The sequence below is a fragment of the Carettochelys insculpta genome, chromosome 4 (genome assembly GCF_033958435.1).
Source record: "Carettochelys insculpta isolate YL-2023 chromosome 4, ASM3395843v1, whole genome shotgun sequence".
Classification (NCBI taxonomy): domain Eukaryota; kingdom Metazoa; phylum Chordata; order Testudines; family Carettochelyidae; genus Carettochelys; species Carettochelys insculpta.
The window spans coordinates 6,005,686-6,022,743 of record NC_134140.1 but is presented as its reverse complement, the minus strand read 5'-3'; the positions used below and the strand labels follow the sequence as shown (position 1 = coordinate 6,022,743).

At 59.3% G+C, this 17,058-nt stretch overlaps 1 protein-coding gene across 5 annotated transcripts in view; it reads right to left on the bottom strand.

The window, feature by feature from the left end:
• Positions 1 to 432: 432 nt before the first annotated feature.
• Positions 433 to 17,058, bottom strand: part of ADAM33 (ADAM metallopeptidase domain 33) — a 72,791-nt gene continuing 56,165 nt past the window's right edge. For 2 of the 5 annotated variants that reach the window (XM_074992216.1, XM_074992218.1), the window contains exons 11-24: positions 16,308 to 16,450; positions 14,473 to 14,650; positions 13,831 to 13,920; positions 13,108 to 13,303; positions 12,288 to 12,396; positions 10,834 to 11,038; positions 9,710 to 9,787; positions 9,409 to 9,517; positions 8,837 to 8,978; positions 5,813 to 5,921; positions 4,509 to 4,763; positions 3,493 to 3,647; positions 2,700 to 2,717; positions 433 to 1,396 (exon numbers count right to left, since the gene is read on the bottom strand). In XM_074992216.1, coding sequence (XP_074848317.1) covers positions 1,345 to 1,396; positions 2,700 to 2,717; positions 3,493 to 3,647; positions 4,509 to 4,763; positions 5,813 to 5,921; positions 8,837 to 8,978; positions 9,409 to 9,517; positions 9,710 to 9,787; positions 10,834 to 11,038; positions 12,288 to 12,396; positions 13,108 to 13,303; positions 13,831 to 13,920; positions 14,473 to 14,650; positions 16,308 to 16,450 — 1,839 coding nt within the window. In that variant the 3' untranslated portion in view covers positions 433 to 1,344. The remainder of the gene's footprint in view (positions 1,397 to 2,699; positions 2,718 to 3,492; positions 3,648 to 4,508; positions 4,764 to 5,812; positions 5,922 to 8,836; positions 8,979 to 9,408; positions 9,518 to 9,709; positions 9,788 to 10,833; positions 11,039 to 12,287; positions 12,397 to 13,107; positions 13,304 to 13,830; positions 13,921 to 14,472; positions 14,651 to 16,307; positions 16,451 to 17,058) is intronic. The other 3 variants (XM_074992220.1, XM_074992217.1, XM_074992221.1) reach the window with 3 other exon arrangements.

Sequence of the window (17,058 nt, the reverse complement as noted above, 5' to 3'; positions counted from 1 at the left end):
AAAAGTTTTGAGCAAACTTTTCTGTTAGTCCTACTTACAACAGCTTCATTAATACGTAAGTGAAGCTGCAGAGCTTTACCGTGTAGGGGGTGGTCGGTAGCATTTGCTGGTCTTTTGTTCATCTACCGACGGCCTGGCTTTGACAGCAAGCTCCCGGCTGCGTGGGGGAGAGCGGTGGGGCTGAGTCCCACCTCGTGTGCTGATGGCATCCGTGCCAGGGGTTGCTGATCCCTGGTCTAAAGGATCAGATCTAATCCTCTGGCCGGTGACCTCCAGGAAGTCAGACGGCTGATCACAGCAGTCCCTTCCGGCCTAGGACCCTGGGAGCGGGCTGAGAGACAAGAGCCATGACAAAGGCATTGTGTGACTGACGCACCCCAGGGACGGCTGTGATTCAGAGGGAGCAAAACAAAAGAACGCAAGCAGTTTGGAGAAAGGCATTGTTCTCACTTCAGAGACGCTGACGAAGTCAGGTATCGTGTCATAGGAAAGTGACTCAGCCATTAAACACGCGGTAATACTCTGCAGCACCTTCCACCTGAGGATCATAAAGCCCTTGAGAGACAACAGTTTGTCCAACCTCACAACACCCCTGTGAGGTAGGTATTATTACCCCCATTTTACAGATGGGGAAACTGAGGCACAAAGCGGCACAGTGATTGGCCGACGCCAGGTAGTGAGTCAGTGGCAGATTTGGGAGTAGGTCTCCCCAGCCCCTGCTCTCGCCCCTGGTCCACACTTCTTCCCCGTTTTCGTAATACAACATTAGCAGCTCACAAAGCAACCACATGGCTTCCACTGTAGGGCAGGAACAACGCACACAGCTGGGGAACCCCCCGCTCCCTGAAACAGCCTGGGAAGGTGAACAAGGAGCCTTCAGGTGAGACTCCCCACCGCGAGGTGGCACCATTTGAGTTGGACACTGCATTGTCCCCGGGGCTGCAGGGCTCCCCGGTGCCGGACGTGGCAACAATGCCCAGCAGTGGGCTCTGGTGGCCAGAGAGGCACATGGCGGAGGAGGTAGCTAGAGGTCACCAGCCTCTTCCAGCAGAGACCCGGAGGTGCTTCTCCCCAGCCCAGCAGGCACAGCTGGGAAGAAACAGTGCGCAATTCACCTGGCAGGCTGCTGCTGCGTCACAGGGCTGCCCTGCCCTGCCCTGCCCGCCCCCCACCCTCCATCGTTACAGCTCAGCACCGTGTTCCCCTCTCCCAACCCCCCCCACCACGTCTGGGCAGTATAAAACCAGTCCCCGGTGTCCGAAGAGCCCCGTTGCCGCAGTAGTGCAAATGAGGAGAGGCCGGTCCGGCAGCGGGCGCTGATTCCTCTTGCCGTTGCTGCGTTTGTCATTTCTTAAAGGGGAAGGAGGAGGGCTGGGCTTTGAGCCCCGGGATGGGCCTGCCGGAGAGAAGGAGAGGACACCGTGTTGGAGGGGGGGTACTCACCGGCACTGCCGGAGTGCTCGGGGCTGCCTGAATGTCCACGTCATAGTCACACAGCTCAGTCCCAGGCACCGCCGAAGTCCTGAGGCTCTTGTCTGGCTCGTCTATTTCTGCCAGCGGTTCCCAGACTTCGGAGAGCCGTGCCCTCTTGCCCACGCCCCGGCACTCCAGGTGCGGGAGGACAGGGGAAGGGAGCTAAGGCTCGGGCCAGGGCTGGGGGCACGAGCAGAGTGGCAGCCGGGCTGCAGTGGGGAGCCAGTAGCTGGTGCTGCTCTGCTCTGGGTCACGGCCCCAGCCTCAGCCCCAGGGTCGGGAGCAGAACTGAAGCAAGCAGCCAAGGCTGGGGCCGGGAGCAGAGCCACGCTGAGGTTGGGGATGGGGCCGGAAGTGAGGCTGGGAGCCAGGAATGGGTCTGAGGGCAGGACTGGAGCAGAGCTGGGGGCGGGAAGGAGCTGGCTGAGTCCCCCACACCCACAGATGTTCCTCCACACCCCCTAGTGGGTGCACCCCATAGCGTGGAGCCTTTGGTTGAAACTAAGCGAGGGCTGGGACTGTCTACCCCTGGGTCTGTGCAGCGCTGCCTGCGGGCTCTGCAGTGGGGAACGGCTCGTAAGGAGAAGCCAGCTCCCTGACGCAGCCCCACAGCCCCGGGCGACAGTCCGGAGATCCCACATACCACGTGGGAAGGCGGCCCAGCCACGCTAAGGGGATGTCCCCACCGCACCGCAAAGCTGGGCTTGCAGCGGGCAGACGGCTGTGCTAACGCCACCCTCCGCCTACGCAGGAGCTCTGCAGCTTGAGCTGCATCCACACCGCTCAGCAGGACTTGGATTCGCCCGCCGGCAATCTCCTGGGACCGGGCGCCTGATTCATGTGTGGGCAAAGGGGGCCTTGGCTCGGACCCGACTGGAAGCCCACGCTTAGGCCAGGTTTGTGCTCCATGGTGAAGCCAGCCCAGCTACACACCCCCGAACGATGCAGTCAAGGCGGCCTGAGCCCAGGATCGATGGCACTAGAGCAATGCCGGGAAAATCCCTCCAGCTGAGCTACTGCCCCCAGGAGGTGGATGACCTACCCCCACCGGAACATTTCCCACAGACAAGCCCACAGCATGGAAAGGGACGTGCCCAAGGTCACGGAGGAAACCTGTGGCAGAGCCTATGACTGAACCCCAAGCCAGACTGTTAACCATAAGGCTGTCCAGGACGGCAGCCGGGGGAAGGGCATGGGCAGGGGGTGGGGTGGGGGTCCTTACTCACCGCTGCGGCGGCCCCGGCCTGCAGGAGAAAAACGAGAAATACTCAGTCACAGCCTGGTTCCCTTGTTCCTGCTCTGGGCAAAACAGCAGGGAACAGGCCCCGAGCCAAGAGGGAAACGCCCCCCTCCGCGCCCCTGGCCCTTCAGGCTTCTGGGCAGGGCCTGGCAGGCTGTGGCCGGCTCAGGCTGAAGGAAGATGCCAGCCGGCTGTACAGAAACTCTGGGGGCCACAGCCCCACATGGGCCCTTCCCCCAGGGCCTCTCGGCCAGCGAGACCTCGCTCAGCCTTGTCCCATGGTGCCCCTCCACAGACCAGTTACTAACCCCCCATGGCGCTTCCTCAAGCTGTCCAGCTCCCTCTCCCAGACTGCCCCCAGCCCCTGGCTCAGGCAGAGCTTCCTGCCTTCCCCCCCACAACAGACAATAGGCCTGGGCACCAGCCCCTCAGACACCCCATTAGGCTGCCTCTTCCCAGATCTCCCCCATCACCAACAAGTGCTGCCTCCTGGGCCTGTCCCCTGGCTCCCCAGCGCCTCAGAGACAGACTAACCTGAGCCTTGTCAAGCCCCAGGGACCACATGCCTGGGCCCAGGAGGTGCTGCTCACTCATTCCCTCTTGTTACCGACAGCTCAGCGCTTCAGAGGCATTACCATTGCAGCAAGGCAGTGGGGAGCACCCGCCACACCACGCCCCCTGCTCTCCACAGCTGGGGGGACCCCTCCTTGCAGCTGCAGCCCCTGCGTGCTGGACCGCGGCTGCACACAGCTGGGCAACGGGGCTGGCCCTGGACTTACTTGGTTCCATGGCTGGCAGAGCTGGCTCCAGTCATCCTGAAGTTGGTGGGCGGGACCGTGACCAGCAGGGCCCGTCCCTGTGCCGAGGGAGGTGTTTTGGCCAGGAGGGGGTTCCCAGGCAGAGGCCGGCGTGGGGGTCCGTGCTGTGGGACGATCTAGAGGTACAAGCAGCGGTCAGCCGCACAGATGCTCTGTCCTGGGAACAGTCCCCAGCTGGCTACACCCAACTGCAGCTGCAGCGCCGAGCTGGGGCTGCTGGCGACCAGCAGCAGGTGTTGCTGCAGGCAGATTTCACACCGTCTCTTGCTGCTGTGGACATCTTGCTCTGCCCACCACTGCAACACAGTCACCTCTTGGGGGGACACGGCAGCTGTTTACCAACACCCAGCAGCTCAAAGAAAGAGCCAGGGAGACAGAACTCCCGTCTCCAGGGGGCTAGGGAAGGGGCGGAGGCCCAAGAGTGGAGGCCTGTTCTGTAAACAAACAGGCGGCTAGGAAGGGGTGGAGGCTCCAGAGCAGAGGCCTGTTCTGTGGACAAACAGGCCACGAGCCTGGCAGCCTCAGGAGCAGTGAACCACCATCCCCACGGGCTCAAGATCAAGTGTGGACTGCAAGCTTGGCACTTGCGTGGCTGCTCAGGAAAGATTCAAATGCCCCCTAGCAGAGCACCCACAGGTAGGGTTTTGATTATCTAGGTGGTGCCATCCACACATGCCTCAGTGCACATAAAATTTATTCCGCACACAGATGGACAAGATCAGTGGGACCGTTAATCGGCACCCAGGACTTTTAGGCATAAACGTATGAGTCTCTCCCACCAGGGCTACAGCATCGGCTCAGCCACTACGTGTGGGGTGACTGCTAGAGGGGAACAAAGACACCCTCGGTAGCCTCGTTCTTGCAGCTGTGAATGGGCCCTGGCGGGCTGAGGCAGCAGAGCAGGCCTCATCGTCCGCCAGGAGGGACTGACGCAGCAGCCGAGCTCTTGTGGGCTGGGGAAGTAGCAGGACACTCACCAGAGGCGCCCTCACGGGGCTGTGGGGAAGAGGCTTCTTTGGAGGCAGCAGCTTGGGCTGGGAGCCAGTTGCTTTGGCCGCGTCAATGGGGGATCTGCCACTGGGAGGCGGCGGCCTAGCCGGCTTGAGGTCTCGGTGGGGGAGGACGGTGGGGCCGGCAGCCGGGCGAAGGGGGCGGACAACATTGACAGGCTGGGAACCGTTCTGGGCAGCGCTTGGCCTGAGGGGGAAGATACCCCGGCCTGCCTGCAAGGCCAGAAGAACAAACACATGGAGCTCACTGGGAGGGGGGCTGCCCTCAGCGTGTGGGGAAGCCATGGGAACACAGCAGCGCTGTGGCCACGTGTTCCTCTGCTCCTGGCGAGCTCCTTCTCCTCACGTCACTGAAGGCCACGCTCGGCCAGTCTCTGGGAGCGGAGCGTAACGCCTTGGGACTGTCGCCCCGGAGAACGGCCAGGAATTCACACCCCTTGTAGGCAGGGATGACCTTGGAAGTATCCAGCCCAGATTTCCCCCAGGCCCAGGGCATTCCAAGGCAGGGCAGGAGAGCCGGGGGCTCCAGGCGGAGTGTACACGCTCACTAAACCCAAGGCTTCCCTCCCTTGCTACCAGTCTTAGCGTGTCGACTCCTCGTGCCGGCGCTGGGAGGGGGCAACAAGCAATGACACTGCCAGCAGATGCTGAGATTCAACATCAGGACATGGCTTTGAGCCGTTAAAGCAGAGTCAATTGCAGCCTCTGGTAAGCTGCACCTTTGGCAGGTCGTCCTAACCTGCAAGAACTGTCCCCCCACCTTTGCCACAGTGTCCCGCAGAAGACAGGGCTCAGGAAGTGATCAGTGTTGGAAGTGAGAAGCAAACCTGTGTTGGAGGAAAAGGCCTGGGTGGGAAAAGGAGCCATGTGACTGGAGTCTAAGTTCTCTGGACTGACTAAATAATCACAATGGTCCCTTCTGGCCTGGAGTCCGCGTTGTAAATCTGGAGGAACACTTGGCTTCAGTGGGGTTACTCTGGGTTTAGAACAGAGCAGGATATGGCCCTTTGGCCATGATGCTAATGAAAGAAGCACGAGCTCTGAAGGCTATTAGTGGGTTCAGAATCCAGGACCATCAGCACCAATAACCCTGCAAACCCCACCTCCCTGAGCTCCAGGAACCGCCCTGCCAGCTCCCAAGGCTTAGCAGATTTGGAAGCGTGGGAACCAGCTGCGAGGCAGTCATGAGCACAAACGCATGATGCCGGAGAGCCAAGGAGAGGTGAACTCGGAGTCATCAATCAAATGAAGAGTTGAGGCCCTCCACTTACTTTGTTAGTGCCGTTGGCAGCTTTACTGGAGGAGGAGACATCCTGCAAGGTGAAAGCTGCGTTGGAATGGCCGACGTGCCCCCTCGTCTGGCTGAGGGCTCCAGTCCTGCTGCCCATCACAAAGAGAACACACGGGGAAAGAAAGTCAAAGGCTTTGGAACAGCTGCCCGCGCTAGGTCAACTGCCAGACCCCCGAAAGGACGAGGGAACCAGGACGGGAAGAGAGCACGGTTACATGGCTTACCCAGGGAAGGCAGAGGGGTAGCTGTGTAAGTCTGTACCTTCAAAACAAGCAGACCTGTGGCTCTTTCGAGCAGCAGTTCTTAAACTCTTTGAGACCACGGAACACCAAACTATCATATTTTGTATGTGGAACAGCTCTGAACATTTTCTTCCAAAAAAACTGTTGTCTGACCAAAAAAAAAAAAAAAACCCCAAACCAAACAGCAACATGTACATCTGCATATGGTGCAGATTCATCATCATCATCAACAACCATGGGCTCAGCGCCCGTCGGTATCTGATGCCTCTCGCTATTTCCTTCCATCTTTCCCTATCCAGTGCAGAGCAGCTTAGTTTCTGTAGACTAGCTCCGCACCAATCTACTACATCATCTATCCATTCTCTGTGAGGTCTGCCTCTTCTATAAGAACCGTCCATTATGCCGAATACCAGGGTCTTGATTTTCTGTTCGTCGTTTATTCTGCAAATATGTCCAAATAGTTGTAGCTTCCTTTTTATAACCTTCTGCTGCAGGTTCTCTTTCGGCTGTATCTTCCTATATAATTCCTCATTGGTGACCTTCTGCATCCATCCTATTCTCAGAAAATTTCTATAACAGCTCCTTTCGAATGCCAATATTCTTTTCGAATCTTTCATTATCACCCATGTCTCACATCCCCACAACACGCTGCTGAATTCACGTTTTCAAGATGCCCAGCTTTGCTCTTAAACTGAACCTCTCTAATCCGGCGCTCTCTCATCCAGCAACATCCATAATCCGAGTTAGCTGGATGACCACTTATCCTGGGTGTGGCCCAGTTTCCTGTGGTCCCATAAAGTTTGTTTCCAGTCACCAGGCCTGGCTCTCAGTGTTCTGTGCTGTTATTTAGCTCTAATTTACCCCAAATATCTTCTCAGAGCCCAGTGAGCTGTGGAAGTGTTGGTAATGTGCTAGAAAACATTGATCTCCCGTCATCTGACAAATTCTCTCCTCCTGGACTGGTCAGGTCCCAAGGGTGCTGGATGAGAGAGGTTCAACCTGTAGAGGTTCCTCAGCAGTTGTATTTTCATTCACTTCTGGCTTTTTTTTTTTTTTTTCAGAAATGTAACTTACTCTCCTTACCCATCTCAGTGGAAATAATACATTCAATAAATCAACACATGTAGGTGGACATCAGGCAGCTACCCCAGTGTAGCACATGGGGCTGTTAGTTGCTATATAGCTAGGAGAAGATTAATTTTTTTTTTTTTTTTTTTAAATTGGAGATACACATCTCCCAGAACTGGAAGGTACCTTGGGAGGTCATCTAGTCCAGTCCCCAAGCCTCTTGGCAGGACCAAGCACCATCCCTGACATCTATTTGCCCCAATCCCTAAATGGCCTCCTCAAGGATAGAGCTCACAACCCTAGGTTTAGCAGGCCAATGCTCAACCCACTGAGCTATCCCTCCCACTAGAGGAGAGGGGAGGCTAGTACGTTAGTTAAACTCACTGTGTTGCCAGATTACTATCACTCTCATGAGCTGTAGAAATAAAACTATGTTTTGGTATTTTCCATTACCGTTATCATCGCAAAAGGTATCAGAGGGGCAGCCCTATTAGTCTGTATCTTTCAGAACAACAAGAAGTCCTGTGGCACCTCATAGACTGACAGAGATTTTGGAACATAAGCTTTCGTGGGCAAAGACCCGCTTTGTCAGATGCATTGTAAAATGGTTATTTGTTGTAAAACTTTGAATTATTTTTCCAAGCGCTCTCAGCACACCTGCGACTTGTTCCTGGAACACCAGTGTTCCGCAGGATGTGATTTGAGAAATACGGCCTTAGAGGCTAATACATTTATTAGGCCATGAGCTTTCGTGGGTAAAACCCACTTCCTCAGAGGACGTGGAGGGTAAATTACAGAATCCAGGCTGTACGTAGCAGCACAAAAAACAGAAAGTCATTAGTCATTAATAGGACCAGTTAACTGAAGCAAATTAAGCTGGATGTGTCTCATTCATTACATGTGATGTAGAAGTGCAAATATCAAAGCTGGGGAAATTGCTTCAATGAGGCATATTCTGAACCATGCCTGGCTCATAAACTGACAGAGGGGGCCGGCTTCCCGTTGCCGTTGCTAACTGTGGTTTTAATCTTTGGGCAGGGCTCAGGGAGTGGGCTGGTGCTGATCGGACACAGGAGCAGGGTGACCGGTCAGGACATAATGAAAGGCTGAACTGATTTAGGTCAGGTCTGACACACAAAACTTTTAACATTCCCCCGGCATAACAGACGAGCCCTGGACAGAGTTAGGCCGTGTCTGCGGAGGATGTGGCTGAGTCTAATGGCTCATTCCTGCTCCGAGCTTTGGAGGGAGATGAAAAAGCCAGTTTAGGCAGGAGAAAATCTCTTCCTAATCTGAAATCTGGCTGTCAGTTTAATCCCAGGCATGCGAGTTAGAATTCTTAGTAAGGTCCTGGCTGGGATGACTCAGTGGGGGTTGATCCTGCTTTGGGCAGGGGGCTGGACTAGATGACCTCCTGAGGTCCCGTCCAGCCCTGTGATTCTGTGATTTCACACCGGTGTAGCTTGCCAGTAACTCCAGCAAAATCCCACCATGCGACACTGGCAGAGGCAGGCCTGGATTTTTAAAGCTATTCAGGCACTGCAGGCCATCAAAGATATTTTAGCTCCTGAGCATCTAAATCCCTTCTGACAAGGGCGAACTAGGCTCCTAAATCAGGTAGGCGTTTCAAGACTGAGCACCACAATGCCTAAATACTCTCCCCAAGCCGGTCTCTGGCTCCGGCAGCGGCTCACCTGCCTGTCTGCTGGCTCGTGCTCTTTATCCATTGGCTCAGCAGGGATTTCTTCCACCTGTAGCAAAAGTAGACCCCCAGAGCTGTGGCCGGGAGGATCAGCAGGAAGACAAGCAGCAGGGCGATCAAGGTGGCTTCGTGGTCTGGGGAGGGGAGAGCAGTGAGATCGGGAGGAAGCTGGAAGCTGCATCAGCCCCACCCACTGGGGGTGGAAAACAGGGGCTCCCAGCCAACCAGGGCAAAGCTGCTGTCCCTGCCCGCCAGACCCCAGGGCCTTTGGTGTGGGCCTAGCCTGGACGTGCAGGACAGCACATCCAGCATGTGCCCCTGGCACCTGCCCAGCCCCGGAGCTTCCTCTGTGCACGGAGAGCTCGGCCGGGGATGCTGAAGTAACCTCCACACTTGGGAAATGTCCCATCAGCTCCTTCTCCCTCTGCCCCCCCTTTCTTGGTCAATAGAGAGAGCTGCTCTTTGCTCCAACCCCGGCGGGGCGCTGGAGGGCGTGGAAGGCCTGGGCCCCCCCCAGCCCCAGGCCTCTGCCCCTCGTGCCAGCAGCCTGACATCAGGACTCACTGTCGTGTTGCACAGGGCCGCTGTCCACACTGCCCCCCAGGCCTGGCTTCTCGCAGTTGGGGGGGGCCCAGCCGGGGCTGCAGTGGCAGTTCTTGTTGCTGTTACAAACCTGCAGGGGCGGGGAGAGCAGAGTCAGAGCCGGGGCGGACTGGCAGGAGGACCAGGCGCGAGGAGGTGGAGCCGCCAATGATGAGCTCCCACGGACTCAGCCCAGCTCAGCCCCAGCTCTACGGGGCGGGGGTCTCACACCGCCCTGGAGCACCTGAGCCGAGCCCACGCCAGCTGCGGGATGGATACTCACCCCCCGGCCATGGCACTGGGAGATGCACTTCTCCAGCTCCAAGAGCGAGGTGTTCTGGCACCTGCGATCCTTGCAGACCTGGGTGCACAGTGGGATGGGGGGAGTTAGCGGGGAAGGACCCAGGAGTTCAGAGAGGAAAAGGCCCCTTGTGTGCCCCAGCTGGGACCCTGAGCTCCAAGCCCAGTCACTTTGCAACATGCAAAGCCCAATAACAGCACAGACTCTTCGGAGCCCGGTGGGGAGCCCAGTCCGTCCCCTCCTGCCCTCTCTCTGCCCCGGGAGCGCCAGCTGCACTCCCAGGGCACCTTCCCGCCAGGCCATCAGCTCAGCATGCCAGCAGCCACAGCCCCCGGCTCTGCTCTGGAATGCCATTCCCAGTTGTCCTGAAGTGCCTGGAGATGCAGGGGGAGCAGCGCATGGAAACGGCCACGGTGGGTGAGACCAAAGGTCCATCCAGCCCAGTCTCTTGTCTTCCAGCAGTGGCCAGGACCTGGTGCCGCGGGGGGGCGTGAACAGAGCAGGGAATCAGCAAGCTACTCCCTGGTGGGCATCAGGAGTGGCCAGAACGAAGTGCCCCCTTCACTTGGTCATATCCCACCCAATGCTGGCCTGTCCCCACAGGTAGGGCTGAACAGCGTGATACACCCTGTTAGGGTATCCCAGTGCGATACACCCTGTTAGTGCATCACCCCTGTAACCTGGCGCAATACACCCTGTTAGCACATCCCCCCACATATCCCAGCGTGATACACCCTGTTCTTACCCCCGCACCTCAGGCTGGCTCTTTGCCTCTCCCAGCCCTTCCTTTTCCTACGCCGCTTTGCTGCCGGGGCCTGGCTCCCCGTCCCCCCTTCACGGCCAGGGAAGCGCAGCTCATGCGGCGATGTCCCGATGTGTTCGCAGGGCTTGAAGGGCAGGAGCCTACCTCGCGCTCTCGCACCACGGTGCCGCCACCCTCCCCAACAGGGACATCTCTCCAGGCGGTGGTGCAGTGACAGGGGTACGGCTGCCTGTGCCCTTCAGCTGCGGTGGCCAAGGGGGGTTCAGCAGCCCATCCACCCCTCGCACCCTCCTGCTGGGTGCTCTGAGCGGAGCAAGGCCCCCGGCGTCCCCCGCCCGCTTACCATGCCGTCCCCGCACTTGGTGCCCGTCATCACCAGGCCGGGGTCTGGCAGGTCGCCCTCCTCATCCTTGGGGGCATACATGAAGGCCCCCCTGCACTTCACCTCCCGCCCGTTAAAGCGGATGGTGGTGTCCATGGAGACGGTGTTGGTCCCCTTGGGCTTCTTGGCCGAGCTCTGGCACTGGATCTTGCCGCACTTGGCGTCTCTAGGGAAAGAGGCAGCAAGTCACCCAATGGGGAGCCGGTGCCGGCTGAGCTGCATGACCCCCCCCCCAGCCCCCCCAGTATCCGTGAGCAGCGGGACTGGCTGTGGGAGGAGCTTAACAAAGCAAAGGATCCTGGGTAATTTGAGAGTTCTCTACTTATAAGCACATGGCAGCAGCTGTCTCACAAGACGCCTCCTGCTGGGCCCAGGAGTCTGGAAAGGCCGAGCACCCAGCCGGCAGAACACTCAGGGCCCCCAGCGATTTCATTTGGATCCGTCTCTCTGCAGTGCCATGAGACACAGGCCTCTCGCACCTGTCTGTCAGGGAGGAGTCAGCCAGCCCGGCCAGGCAGCGCTAACGGCTCTACCTCTGCACCAGACACGCAGCCCTGGGCTTGCAGAATGGCCTGGCACGGAGGGGCGGTGCTACCGATGGCCCAGGGCTGACCCGCTCGTCTCCAGTCCCCCGTTTCACATGCCAGTACTATCGCCGGCCTCTCACCCCCCGACCAGCAGGCTCCAGAGAGTGGCCAATGAGCAGCTGCTAAACCACAGAGCACAGGACTGAAAGGGACCTCAAGAGGTCACCTTGTCTAGTCTCCTGGCCTCAGGGCAGCACCAAGCACCATCTAGACCAGGAGTCAGCAACCTTTGGCTCCAGAGCCACAAGAGGTTCCTCAAGGGCTTTTTTGTGGCTCTGGAGCACAAACTAAAAAAAAAAAAAACCTCCTGATTATTTTCGATAAACGGTGAACATCTAAAAGCCCAACAACTAACAACTCAAAGAGGTTTTTAAGTCCCGGCTGGACAAGGTCCTGGCTGGGATGACTTCGTTGGGGTTGCTCCTGCTTTGGGCAGGGGGCTGGACGAGATGCCCTCCTGAGGTCCCTTCCAGCCCTAGGGTTCTACGATGTGTAAATAGCAAACAAGATGAGATTGCAAATCGCTGGCTAACTCCCCGGTAAACACGTTCAGGGCACTGTGGGCTAAGATACTGTCGCTGTGTGTGATCCTGACATCCTGTCCAGCCCCAGCACTCTACAAGGGAAGGAGCCCCAGCACAGCCGCTGTAGACACGAGAACTCAACTCAGGCCCTTTGGCGACGGCAGCGCCCGGGGCCTCCACCTGAGCTCCCAGGGCTCTCGAGTGGCAGCAGGCTGTCCCCACAGGGCGGGGAGTGAGGCGGCACCGTGATCCCACCCACTAAACCGGCGTGTTGCACGTGTAAGTGTGAATCCCTCACACCCACCTCCGGTCACATTTCACGTAATGCCCCTGGCTGTCCTTGCCACAGTTCCCGTACGTGTCGCCGGCTGTGTTGACATCTTGGAAACAGGCGTCGGGAGCCGGCCAGGCACCTGCAGGGGAGAAGAGTCGCCGTGTCCCGAGCAATCCTGTGTGCGGATCCCACACCCCGGGGGCGGCGGGTGGGGACGTGGCGGGAGGCCCAGCGCTTGGAAGTCCAGCTGCTCGCGGAGCTGAAACTGCCTGGGAGTCAGGCTCTCTCCAGACTCTTGCAGGGTTTTGGAGCTCCAGCAGGAAGCAGCGATGGCCCCCAGGCTGCACCAGGGCAGCTCTGAGAGAGGGGAAAGAAAAAGGAGCCACTTTTGCTCTGTGGCTTGGCAGAGGAATTCAGCCTCCAGCACCAGGTCCGGAGCCACAGGGCAGACCGACCCCGCTGCAGTACGCAGCCCGGTCCAGCCGGCATGAGGCACTAGCAGGGAGGCAGGTGCCCAGGGAGGTGTCTGCATGCAGGGGGCTTGGCCTGAGGGGCGCAGGGGGCTGCGAGGATACGGCTGCTGTGCCAGCGAGAGCTACAGGGAGCTGCAGCACAGCCGAGCGGGTTTCATGACCTCAGCTTCTCTGGCGGCAGCCCCAGCGCGGAAACACGTGGCCCGTTGGCCGGAAGGGCGCAGGCGTGCCCGGACTGCAGGGGAAGGCCGGCAGAAGCCCCAGCTGGCCCTGAGGACAGGTTGACAGCCGTGCCGAAGGCCGGCTGAGCTCTGAGCCAGGCCTGAGGCCGGCCCCTGGCGAGAGCCAGGAAGAGAGCGGGAGGGCGCTGGGCTCACCTGGCCCCCAGAGCTGCACGCATTGCTGGTGGTGAGTCAGGCACATGCCGTTGCTGCAGTATGCCTCCCCGTAGGCGCAGGCCGAGCCGTCCAGCAGGTACACGTTGGCGGGGCAGTAGGGCGAGGCCCCCGTGCAGTATTCAGGGAGGTCGCAGGACCCGGCCGGCTCCCTGCACATGGTCCCGGCTGTCGTCAGCTGCCAGCGGCGGAGGGGAAGGGAGACATTGGCACCTCGGGCCGATTTGCTGGAACAATCCCTCCCCTCCCCCTACCCCGCAGTCACCCCGAGCTGCCAGTGGGGGGGTCGGAGGAGGATTGGCAGCTGGACTGGCCACTCCATCAGCAGTGGGATTGACGTCGCTCCCTTCTGAGCCTCCCCCAGAGCTGCTGGAGCACAGCCAGGGCCGGGTCCTGCTGCGCACAGCCGGGGAGGCCAGTCACTCCCAGCCCCAGGAGCAGCCAGCAGGGAATCCCAGGGATCCTCAGAGGGCAACAGCCACCAGCCTGGCCACTGGCGGACTGAACCCAACCCGGGAGTGGCAGCAGGAGGAGCCAGAGGGTTAAGCTGGGATCACAGCCCACTCCTGTGGTTCCAGCCCGGGGGGATGGGGAACACGGCACCCTGAACAGCAGGCCCCAAACCTCCGGCCACAAGCCCGACCCCCACACCGGCTACTCCCATCTCCCTGCTCCCCCCCAGCCCCGCCCCGGCCAGCGGCTTACTTGGCAGTGCTGACAGCATTCCCCGTGGGCGCACTGAGCTCCGGCCTTCAGCGTGCAGTTGTGCGCATTGCAGCAGGGGTTGGTACACTCCTGCAGGGGAGAGCCGGCCACAGGGATCAGCCTCACTCAGGCTGACCCCGGCCCAGGGCCTGGCTTCCGGGGAACTCCCCCGAGTAGCTCCTCTGCCCTCCCGAGGGGCTGAAACACTTCATCAAGGAAGTCAGCATCATGACCCCTAGTTTGCTGATGGGGAAACTGAGGCACGGGGTGGGGGGGCACAGCTTGCCCTACCAAGCAAGCAGTGGGACCCTCGCTAACAGAATTTGGCGGGAACCTCCTCAGCTCGCAATGACTTCTCCCTGGCAATGCACCACGTGTTAGCGACCCGAGGCCCCATCAGGATCAGGGCCCTGAGGCGCTAGGGGCTGTACAAAATGATGCTCGAAGCCACAAGGTCCGAGCTAAAGCCCGCTGAGCTCAACAGCCTCCTTTCTCTCCCTCCAATTTGGGTCAGCCGCTTTTTGCCCCGTTCACTCCCCCGCCCATTCTCCTCTGCCCCTGTTCTGCCTTCCCCACTGCCCCCGCAGGGAATGTGCCCCCATGGATGCAGCCCGTCCGCCCTGGCAGTGCCACGGCACTTACCCCCAGCTCCCCGCAGTCGCACTCCTCCCCGTCCTCCAGGAAGCCATTCCCACACTTCTTTCCCACCACCAGGTCCTTGGTGTCGGGCATGTTGAAGAGACACATCCCGCCTCCCTTCTGGAAGTAACTCTCCAGCTGCCTCTTGCTGCAGGAGCTGAACACGCGGGGGAACGGGTGGCTGCAGAGGGGGAGGGAGAAATGGGGAGATCCTGAAATACGAGCAACTCACTCTGAGCAGGAGAAGGACCCTGAGCCCAGCAGCCTGAACGCCTGGGAATTAGCACAGGAACTTCCATGTGCATGGGTTGAAATCCGCTCCCTCTTTGGGACAGCAGCAGCAGACTGGACTGACCACTGGTAGACCAAAGCATCCTCCAGAGCAGGGTCACCTGGGCAAGCAGCCTCGGGATGCTCGGTCACCATGGTTCCAGGCGCCGGATGCCTTGCTAGGGCAGACACTGCTGAGGAATTGCACACCACTGCACATGCACAGAACCAGTGTCCCCCGCAGACTCCACTCTTTCCCTGCAGGAAAATGGATTCATGTGCCTGGGATTGATTGATTGATTCAAGCTTTGGGAGCAGCCGGGGAGAGGTAAATCAGGACACAGGGCTGGGCTCTCTCTGTCCCTCTCGTGTGCTCGGAGCCAGGGGTGAAAGGGGGAAAGGAACAGGGATGCCACAGCTGGTGGCTCCCACTATGTGCTCAGGGCCGGGTGACACTCATACTCACTCCTGGAATGGACCCTGGCTACAGGAAGCTCCCCACCAACCCTTGTTTCCTGACCCCTTTGTTCTCCAGCCACGAGGGAAGGGGTCACGGCCCCTGCATCTGCCCAACCCCAATGCATCTGGACCCTTCTCTGCCCAGATTCCCTCTGCACAGACTCATCCCCCTGCGTCTGGACCCAGACCACCACTTGCTGAGCCCTCTGCACTGGAACCCCCACCCCACTGAGCGCCACCGCACTCCAGGTCTCCCTCCCCTCATCCTTGAGCCCCCCACACTGGGCTCCAACCAGCTTCACCTGGGTCTCCTGCAGAGTGGTATTACCCTACCCTCATAACTCCACAATGAGCCTGTGTGTCTCCAGATCCCCCTGCCCCCGGCCGCCCTACAGAGCCACCTGCTCCCAGACTGCCCCTCCAGAGGCCTCTCACCCCACACCTGGGTCCCTGCACAATAAAACTCTCCACACTTGGCTCCCGCCAGGCTGAGCCTGCCTGCCCCACACCTGGACGGGAGGAAGTGCCTCTGTCCCTCTGGCTTGCTGTGGAGACCTAACGCTGTGCTAAGGAACCTATGTATCAAAAACCCCTGCCGGAAACTTTCGCGTGGTCTTTCTTGTTACAGACAGACTCACAGACGCGTTATGTAATAAAGTACAGGAAACCCTCGAGATACGCGAGTTTCCTGCTCCTGTGGGGACAGCAGCCAAGAGTCAGGCTACCGTCCCTCACAGGAGTGGTTTCCTGTTCCCCAGAGCGGTGGGGAGTTGGGAAGCAGGAATCATCCTGGCTCCCAACTCCCTTCCGCTTGCAGAGCCTGGAAACTGAGCAGGGCAGCAGCTGCCCCTGGTTCCAGGCACCCCTCCACTGGCTGGAGCCATGAAACTGAACAAGGCTGCTGCCCTGGTCAGTTTCCTGGGTCCCACATGCAGCGGGGAGATGGGAACCAGGATGCCCCAGTTCCCGGGTCCCCACCTCTCTAGGAGCACTAGAAGACCCACGCTCACGCAGGCCTGACTGGAGGACAGTGGTAAAACCCGCCCCAGGACAGCTCAGACTCAGTGCTCGCTGTTCACATCCACTCAACCCTGCCAATGTCCTCTCACCCAGTGGCAGCCGCCATGACGCAGCCGCCTTGGTCAGGCGTGGCCTCCACGCAGCAGCTCTCACTGTCATGGCTCATGCCGAAGTTGTGCCCGATTTCGTGGGCCATGGTGGTGGCGGCGCCAATCGGCAGGTCCGAGTGGTCCTGGGGCGAGAAAGGCAGAGGGTAAGGACAGCTTCAGGCCAGGGAGAGCGGCTCAGCCTGGCAAGGGAAGAGGCTGCCTGGCTCACAAGGGCAGGGGTTAGCTCCCTGGCGGCAAGGGACGTGGAGGATGCCCATGGCACCTCCAAGCCAGGAGCAGGGTGTCTGCCTGGAACCACAGCGTGGAGGGGAACGAGGAAGGGGAATGGAGGCTGGAGCCAATATCAGAGTCAGAGACCAGGCTGGTGCTCCTGCGTCTGGATTTGGATCCAGGACGCCCCCACGGGGAAGGCTGGGGGGCTCCAGTCTGGAATCGTGGTTCAGCCCCTGGTGAAATTCAACCCCAGTTCTGAGTGCCCCAATCAGGGTGTTTGGGCGCAGGGCCTAGGAGACTCCAATGGCAGGCTTAGGTTGCCCAGCCAAAGGGAGACCCCAGAAACAAGCACTAAGGCCTCAGCCCACAGAGGGAAAGGGCTCAGGATGACAGAGCCTTTGGCTACTAACTGCTGGGCCAGCAGAGAGGCAAGAGCTCAGGCTCCGAGTGTGGAGGTTGCTAACTTGGCCCAGGAGAAGAGGGAGCTGGGAGTGACATAACCCCAGCAGGTGGGAGG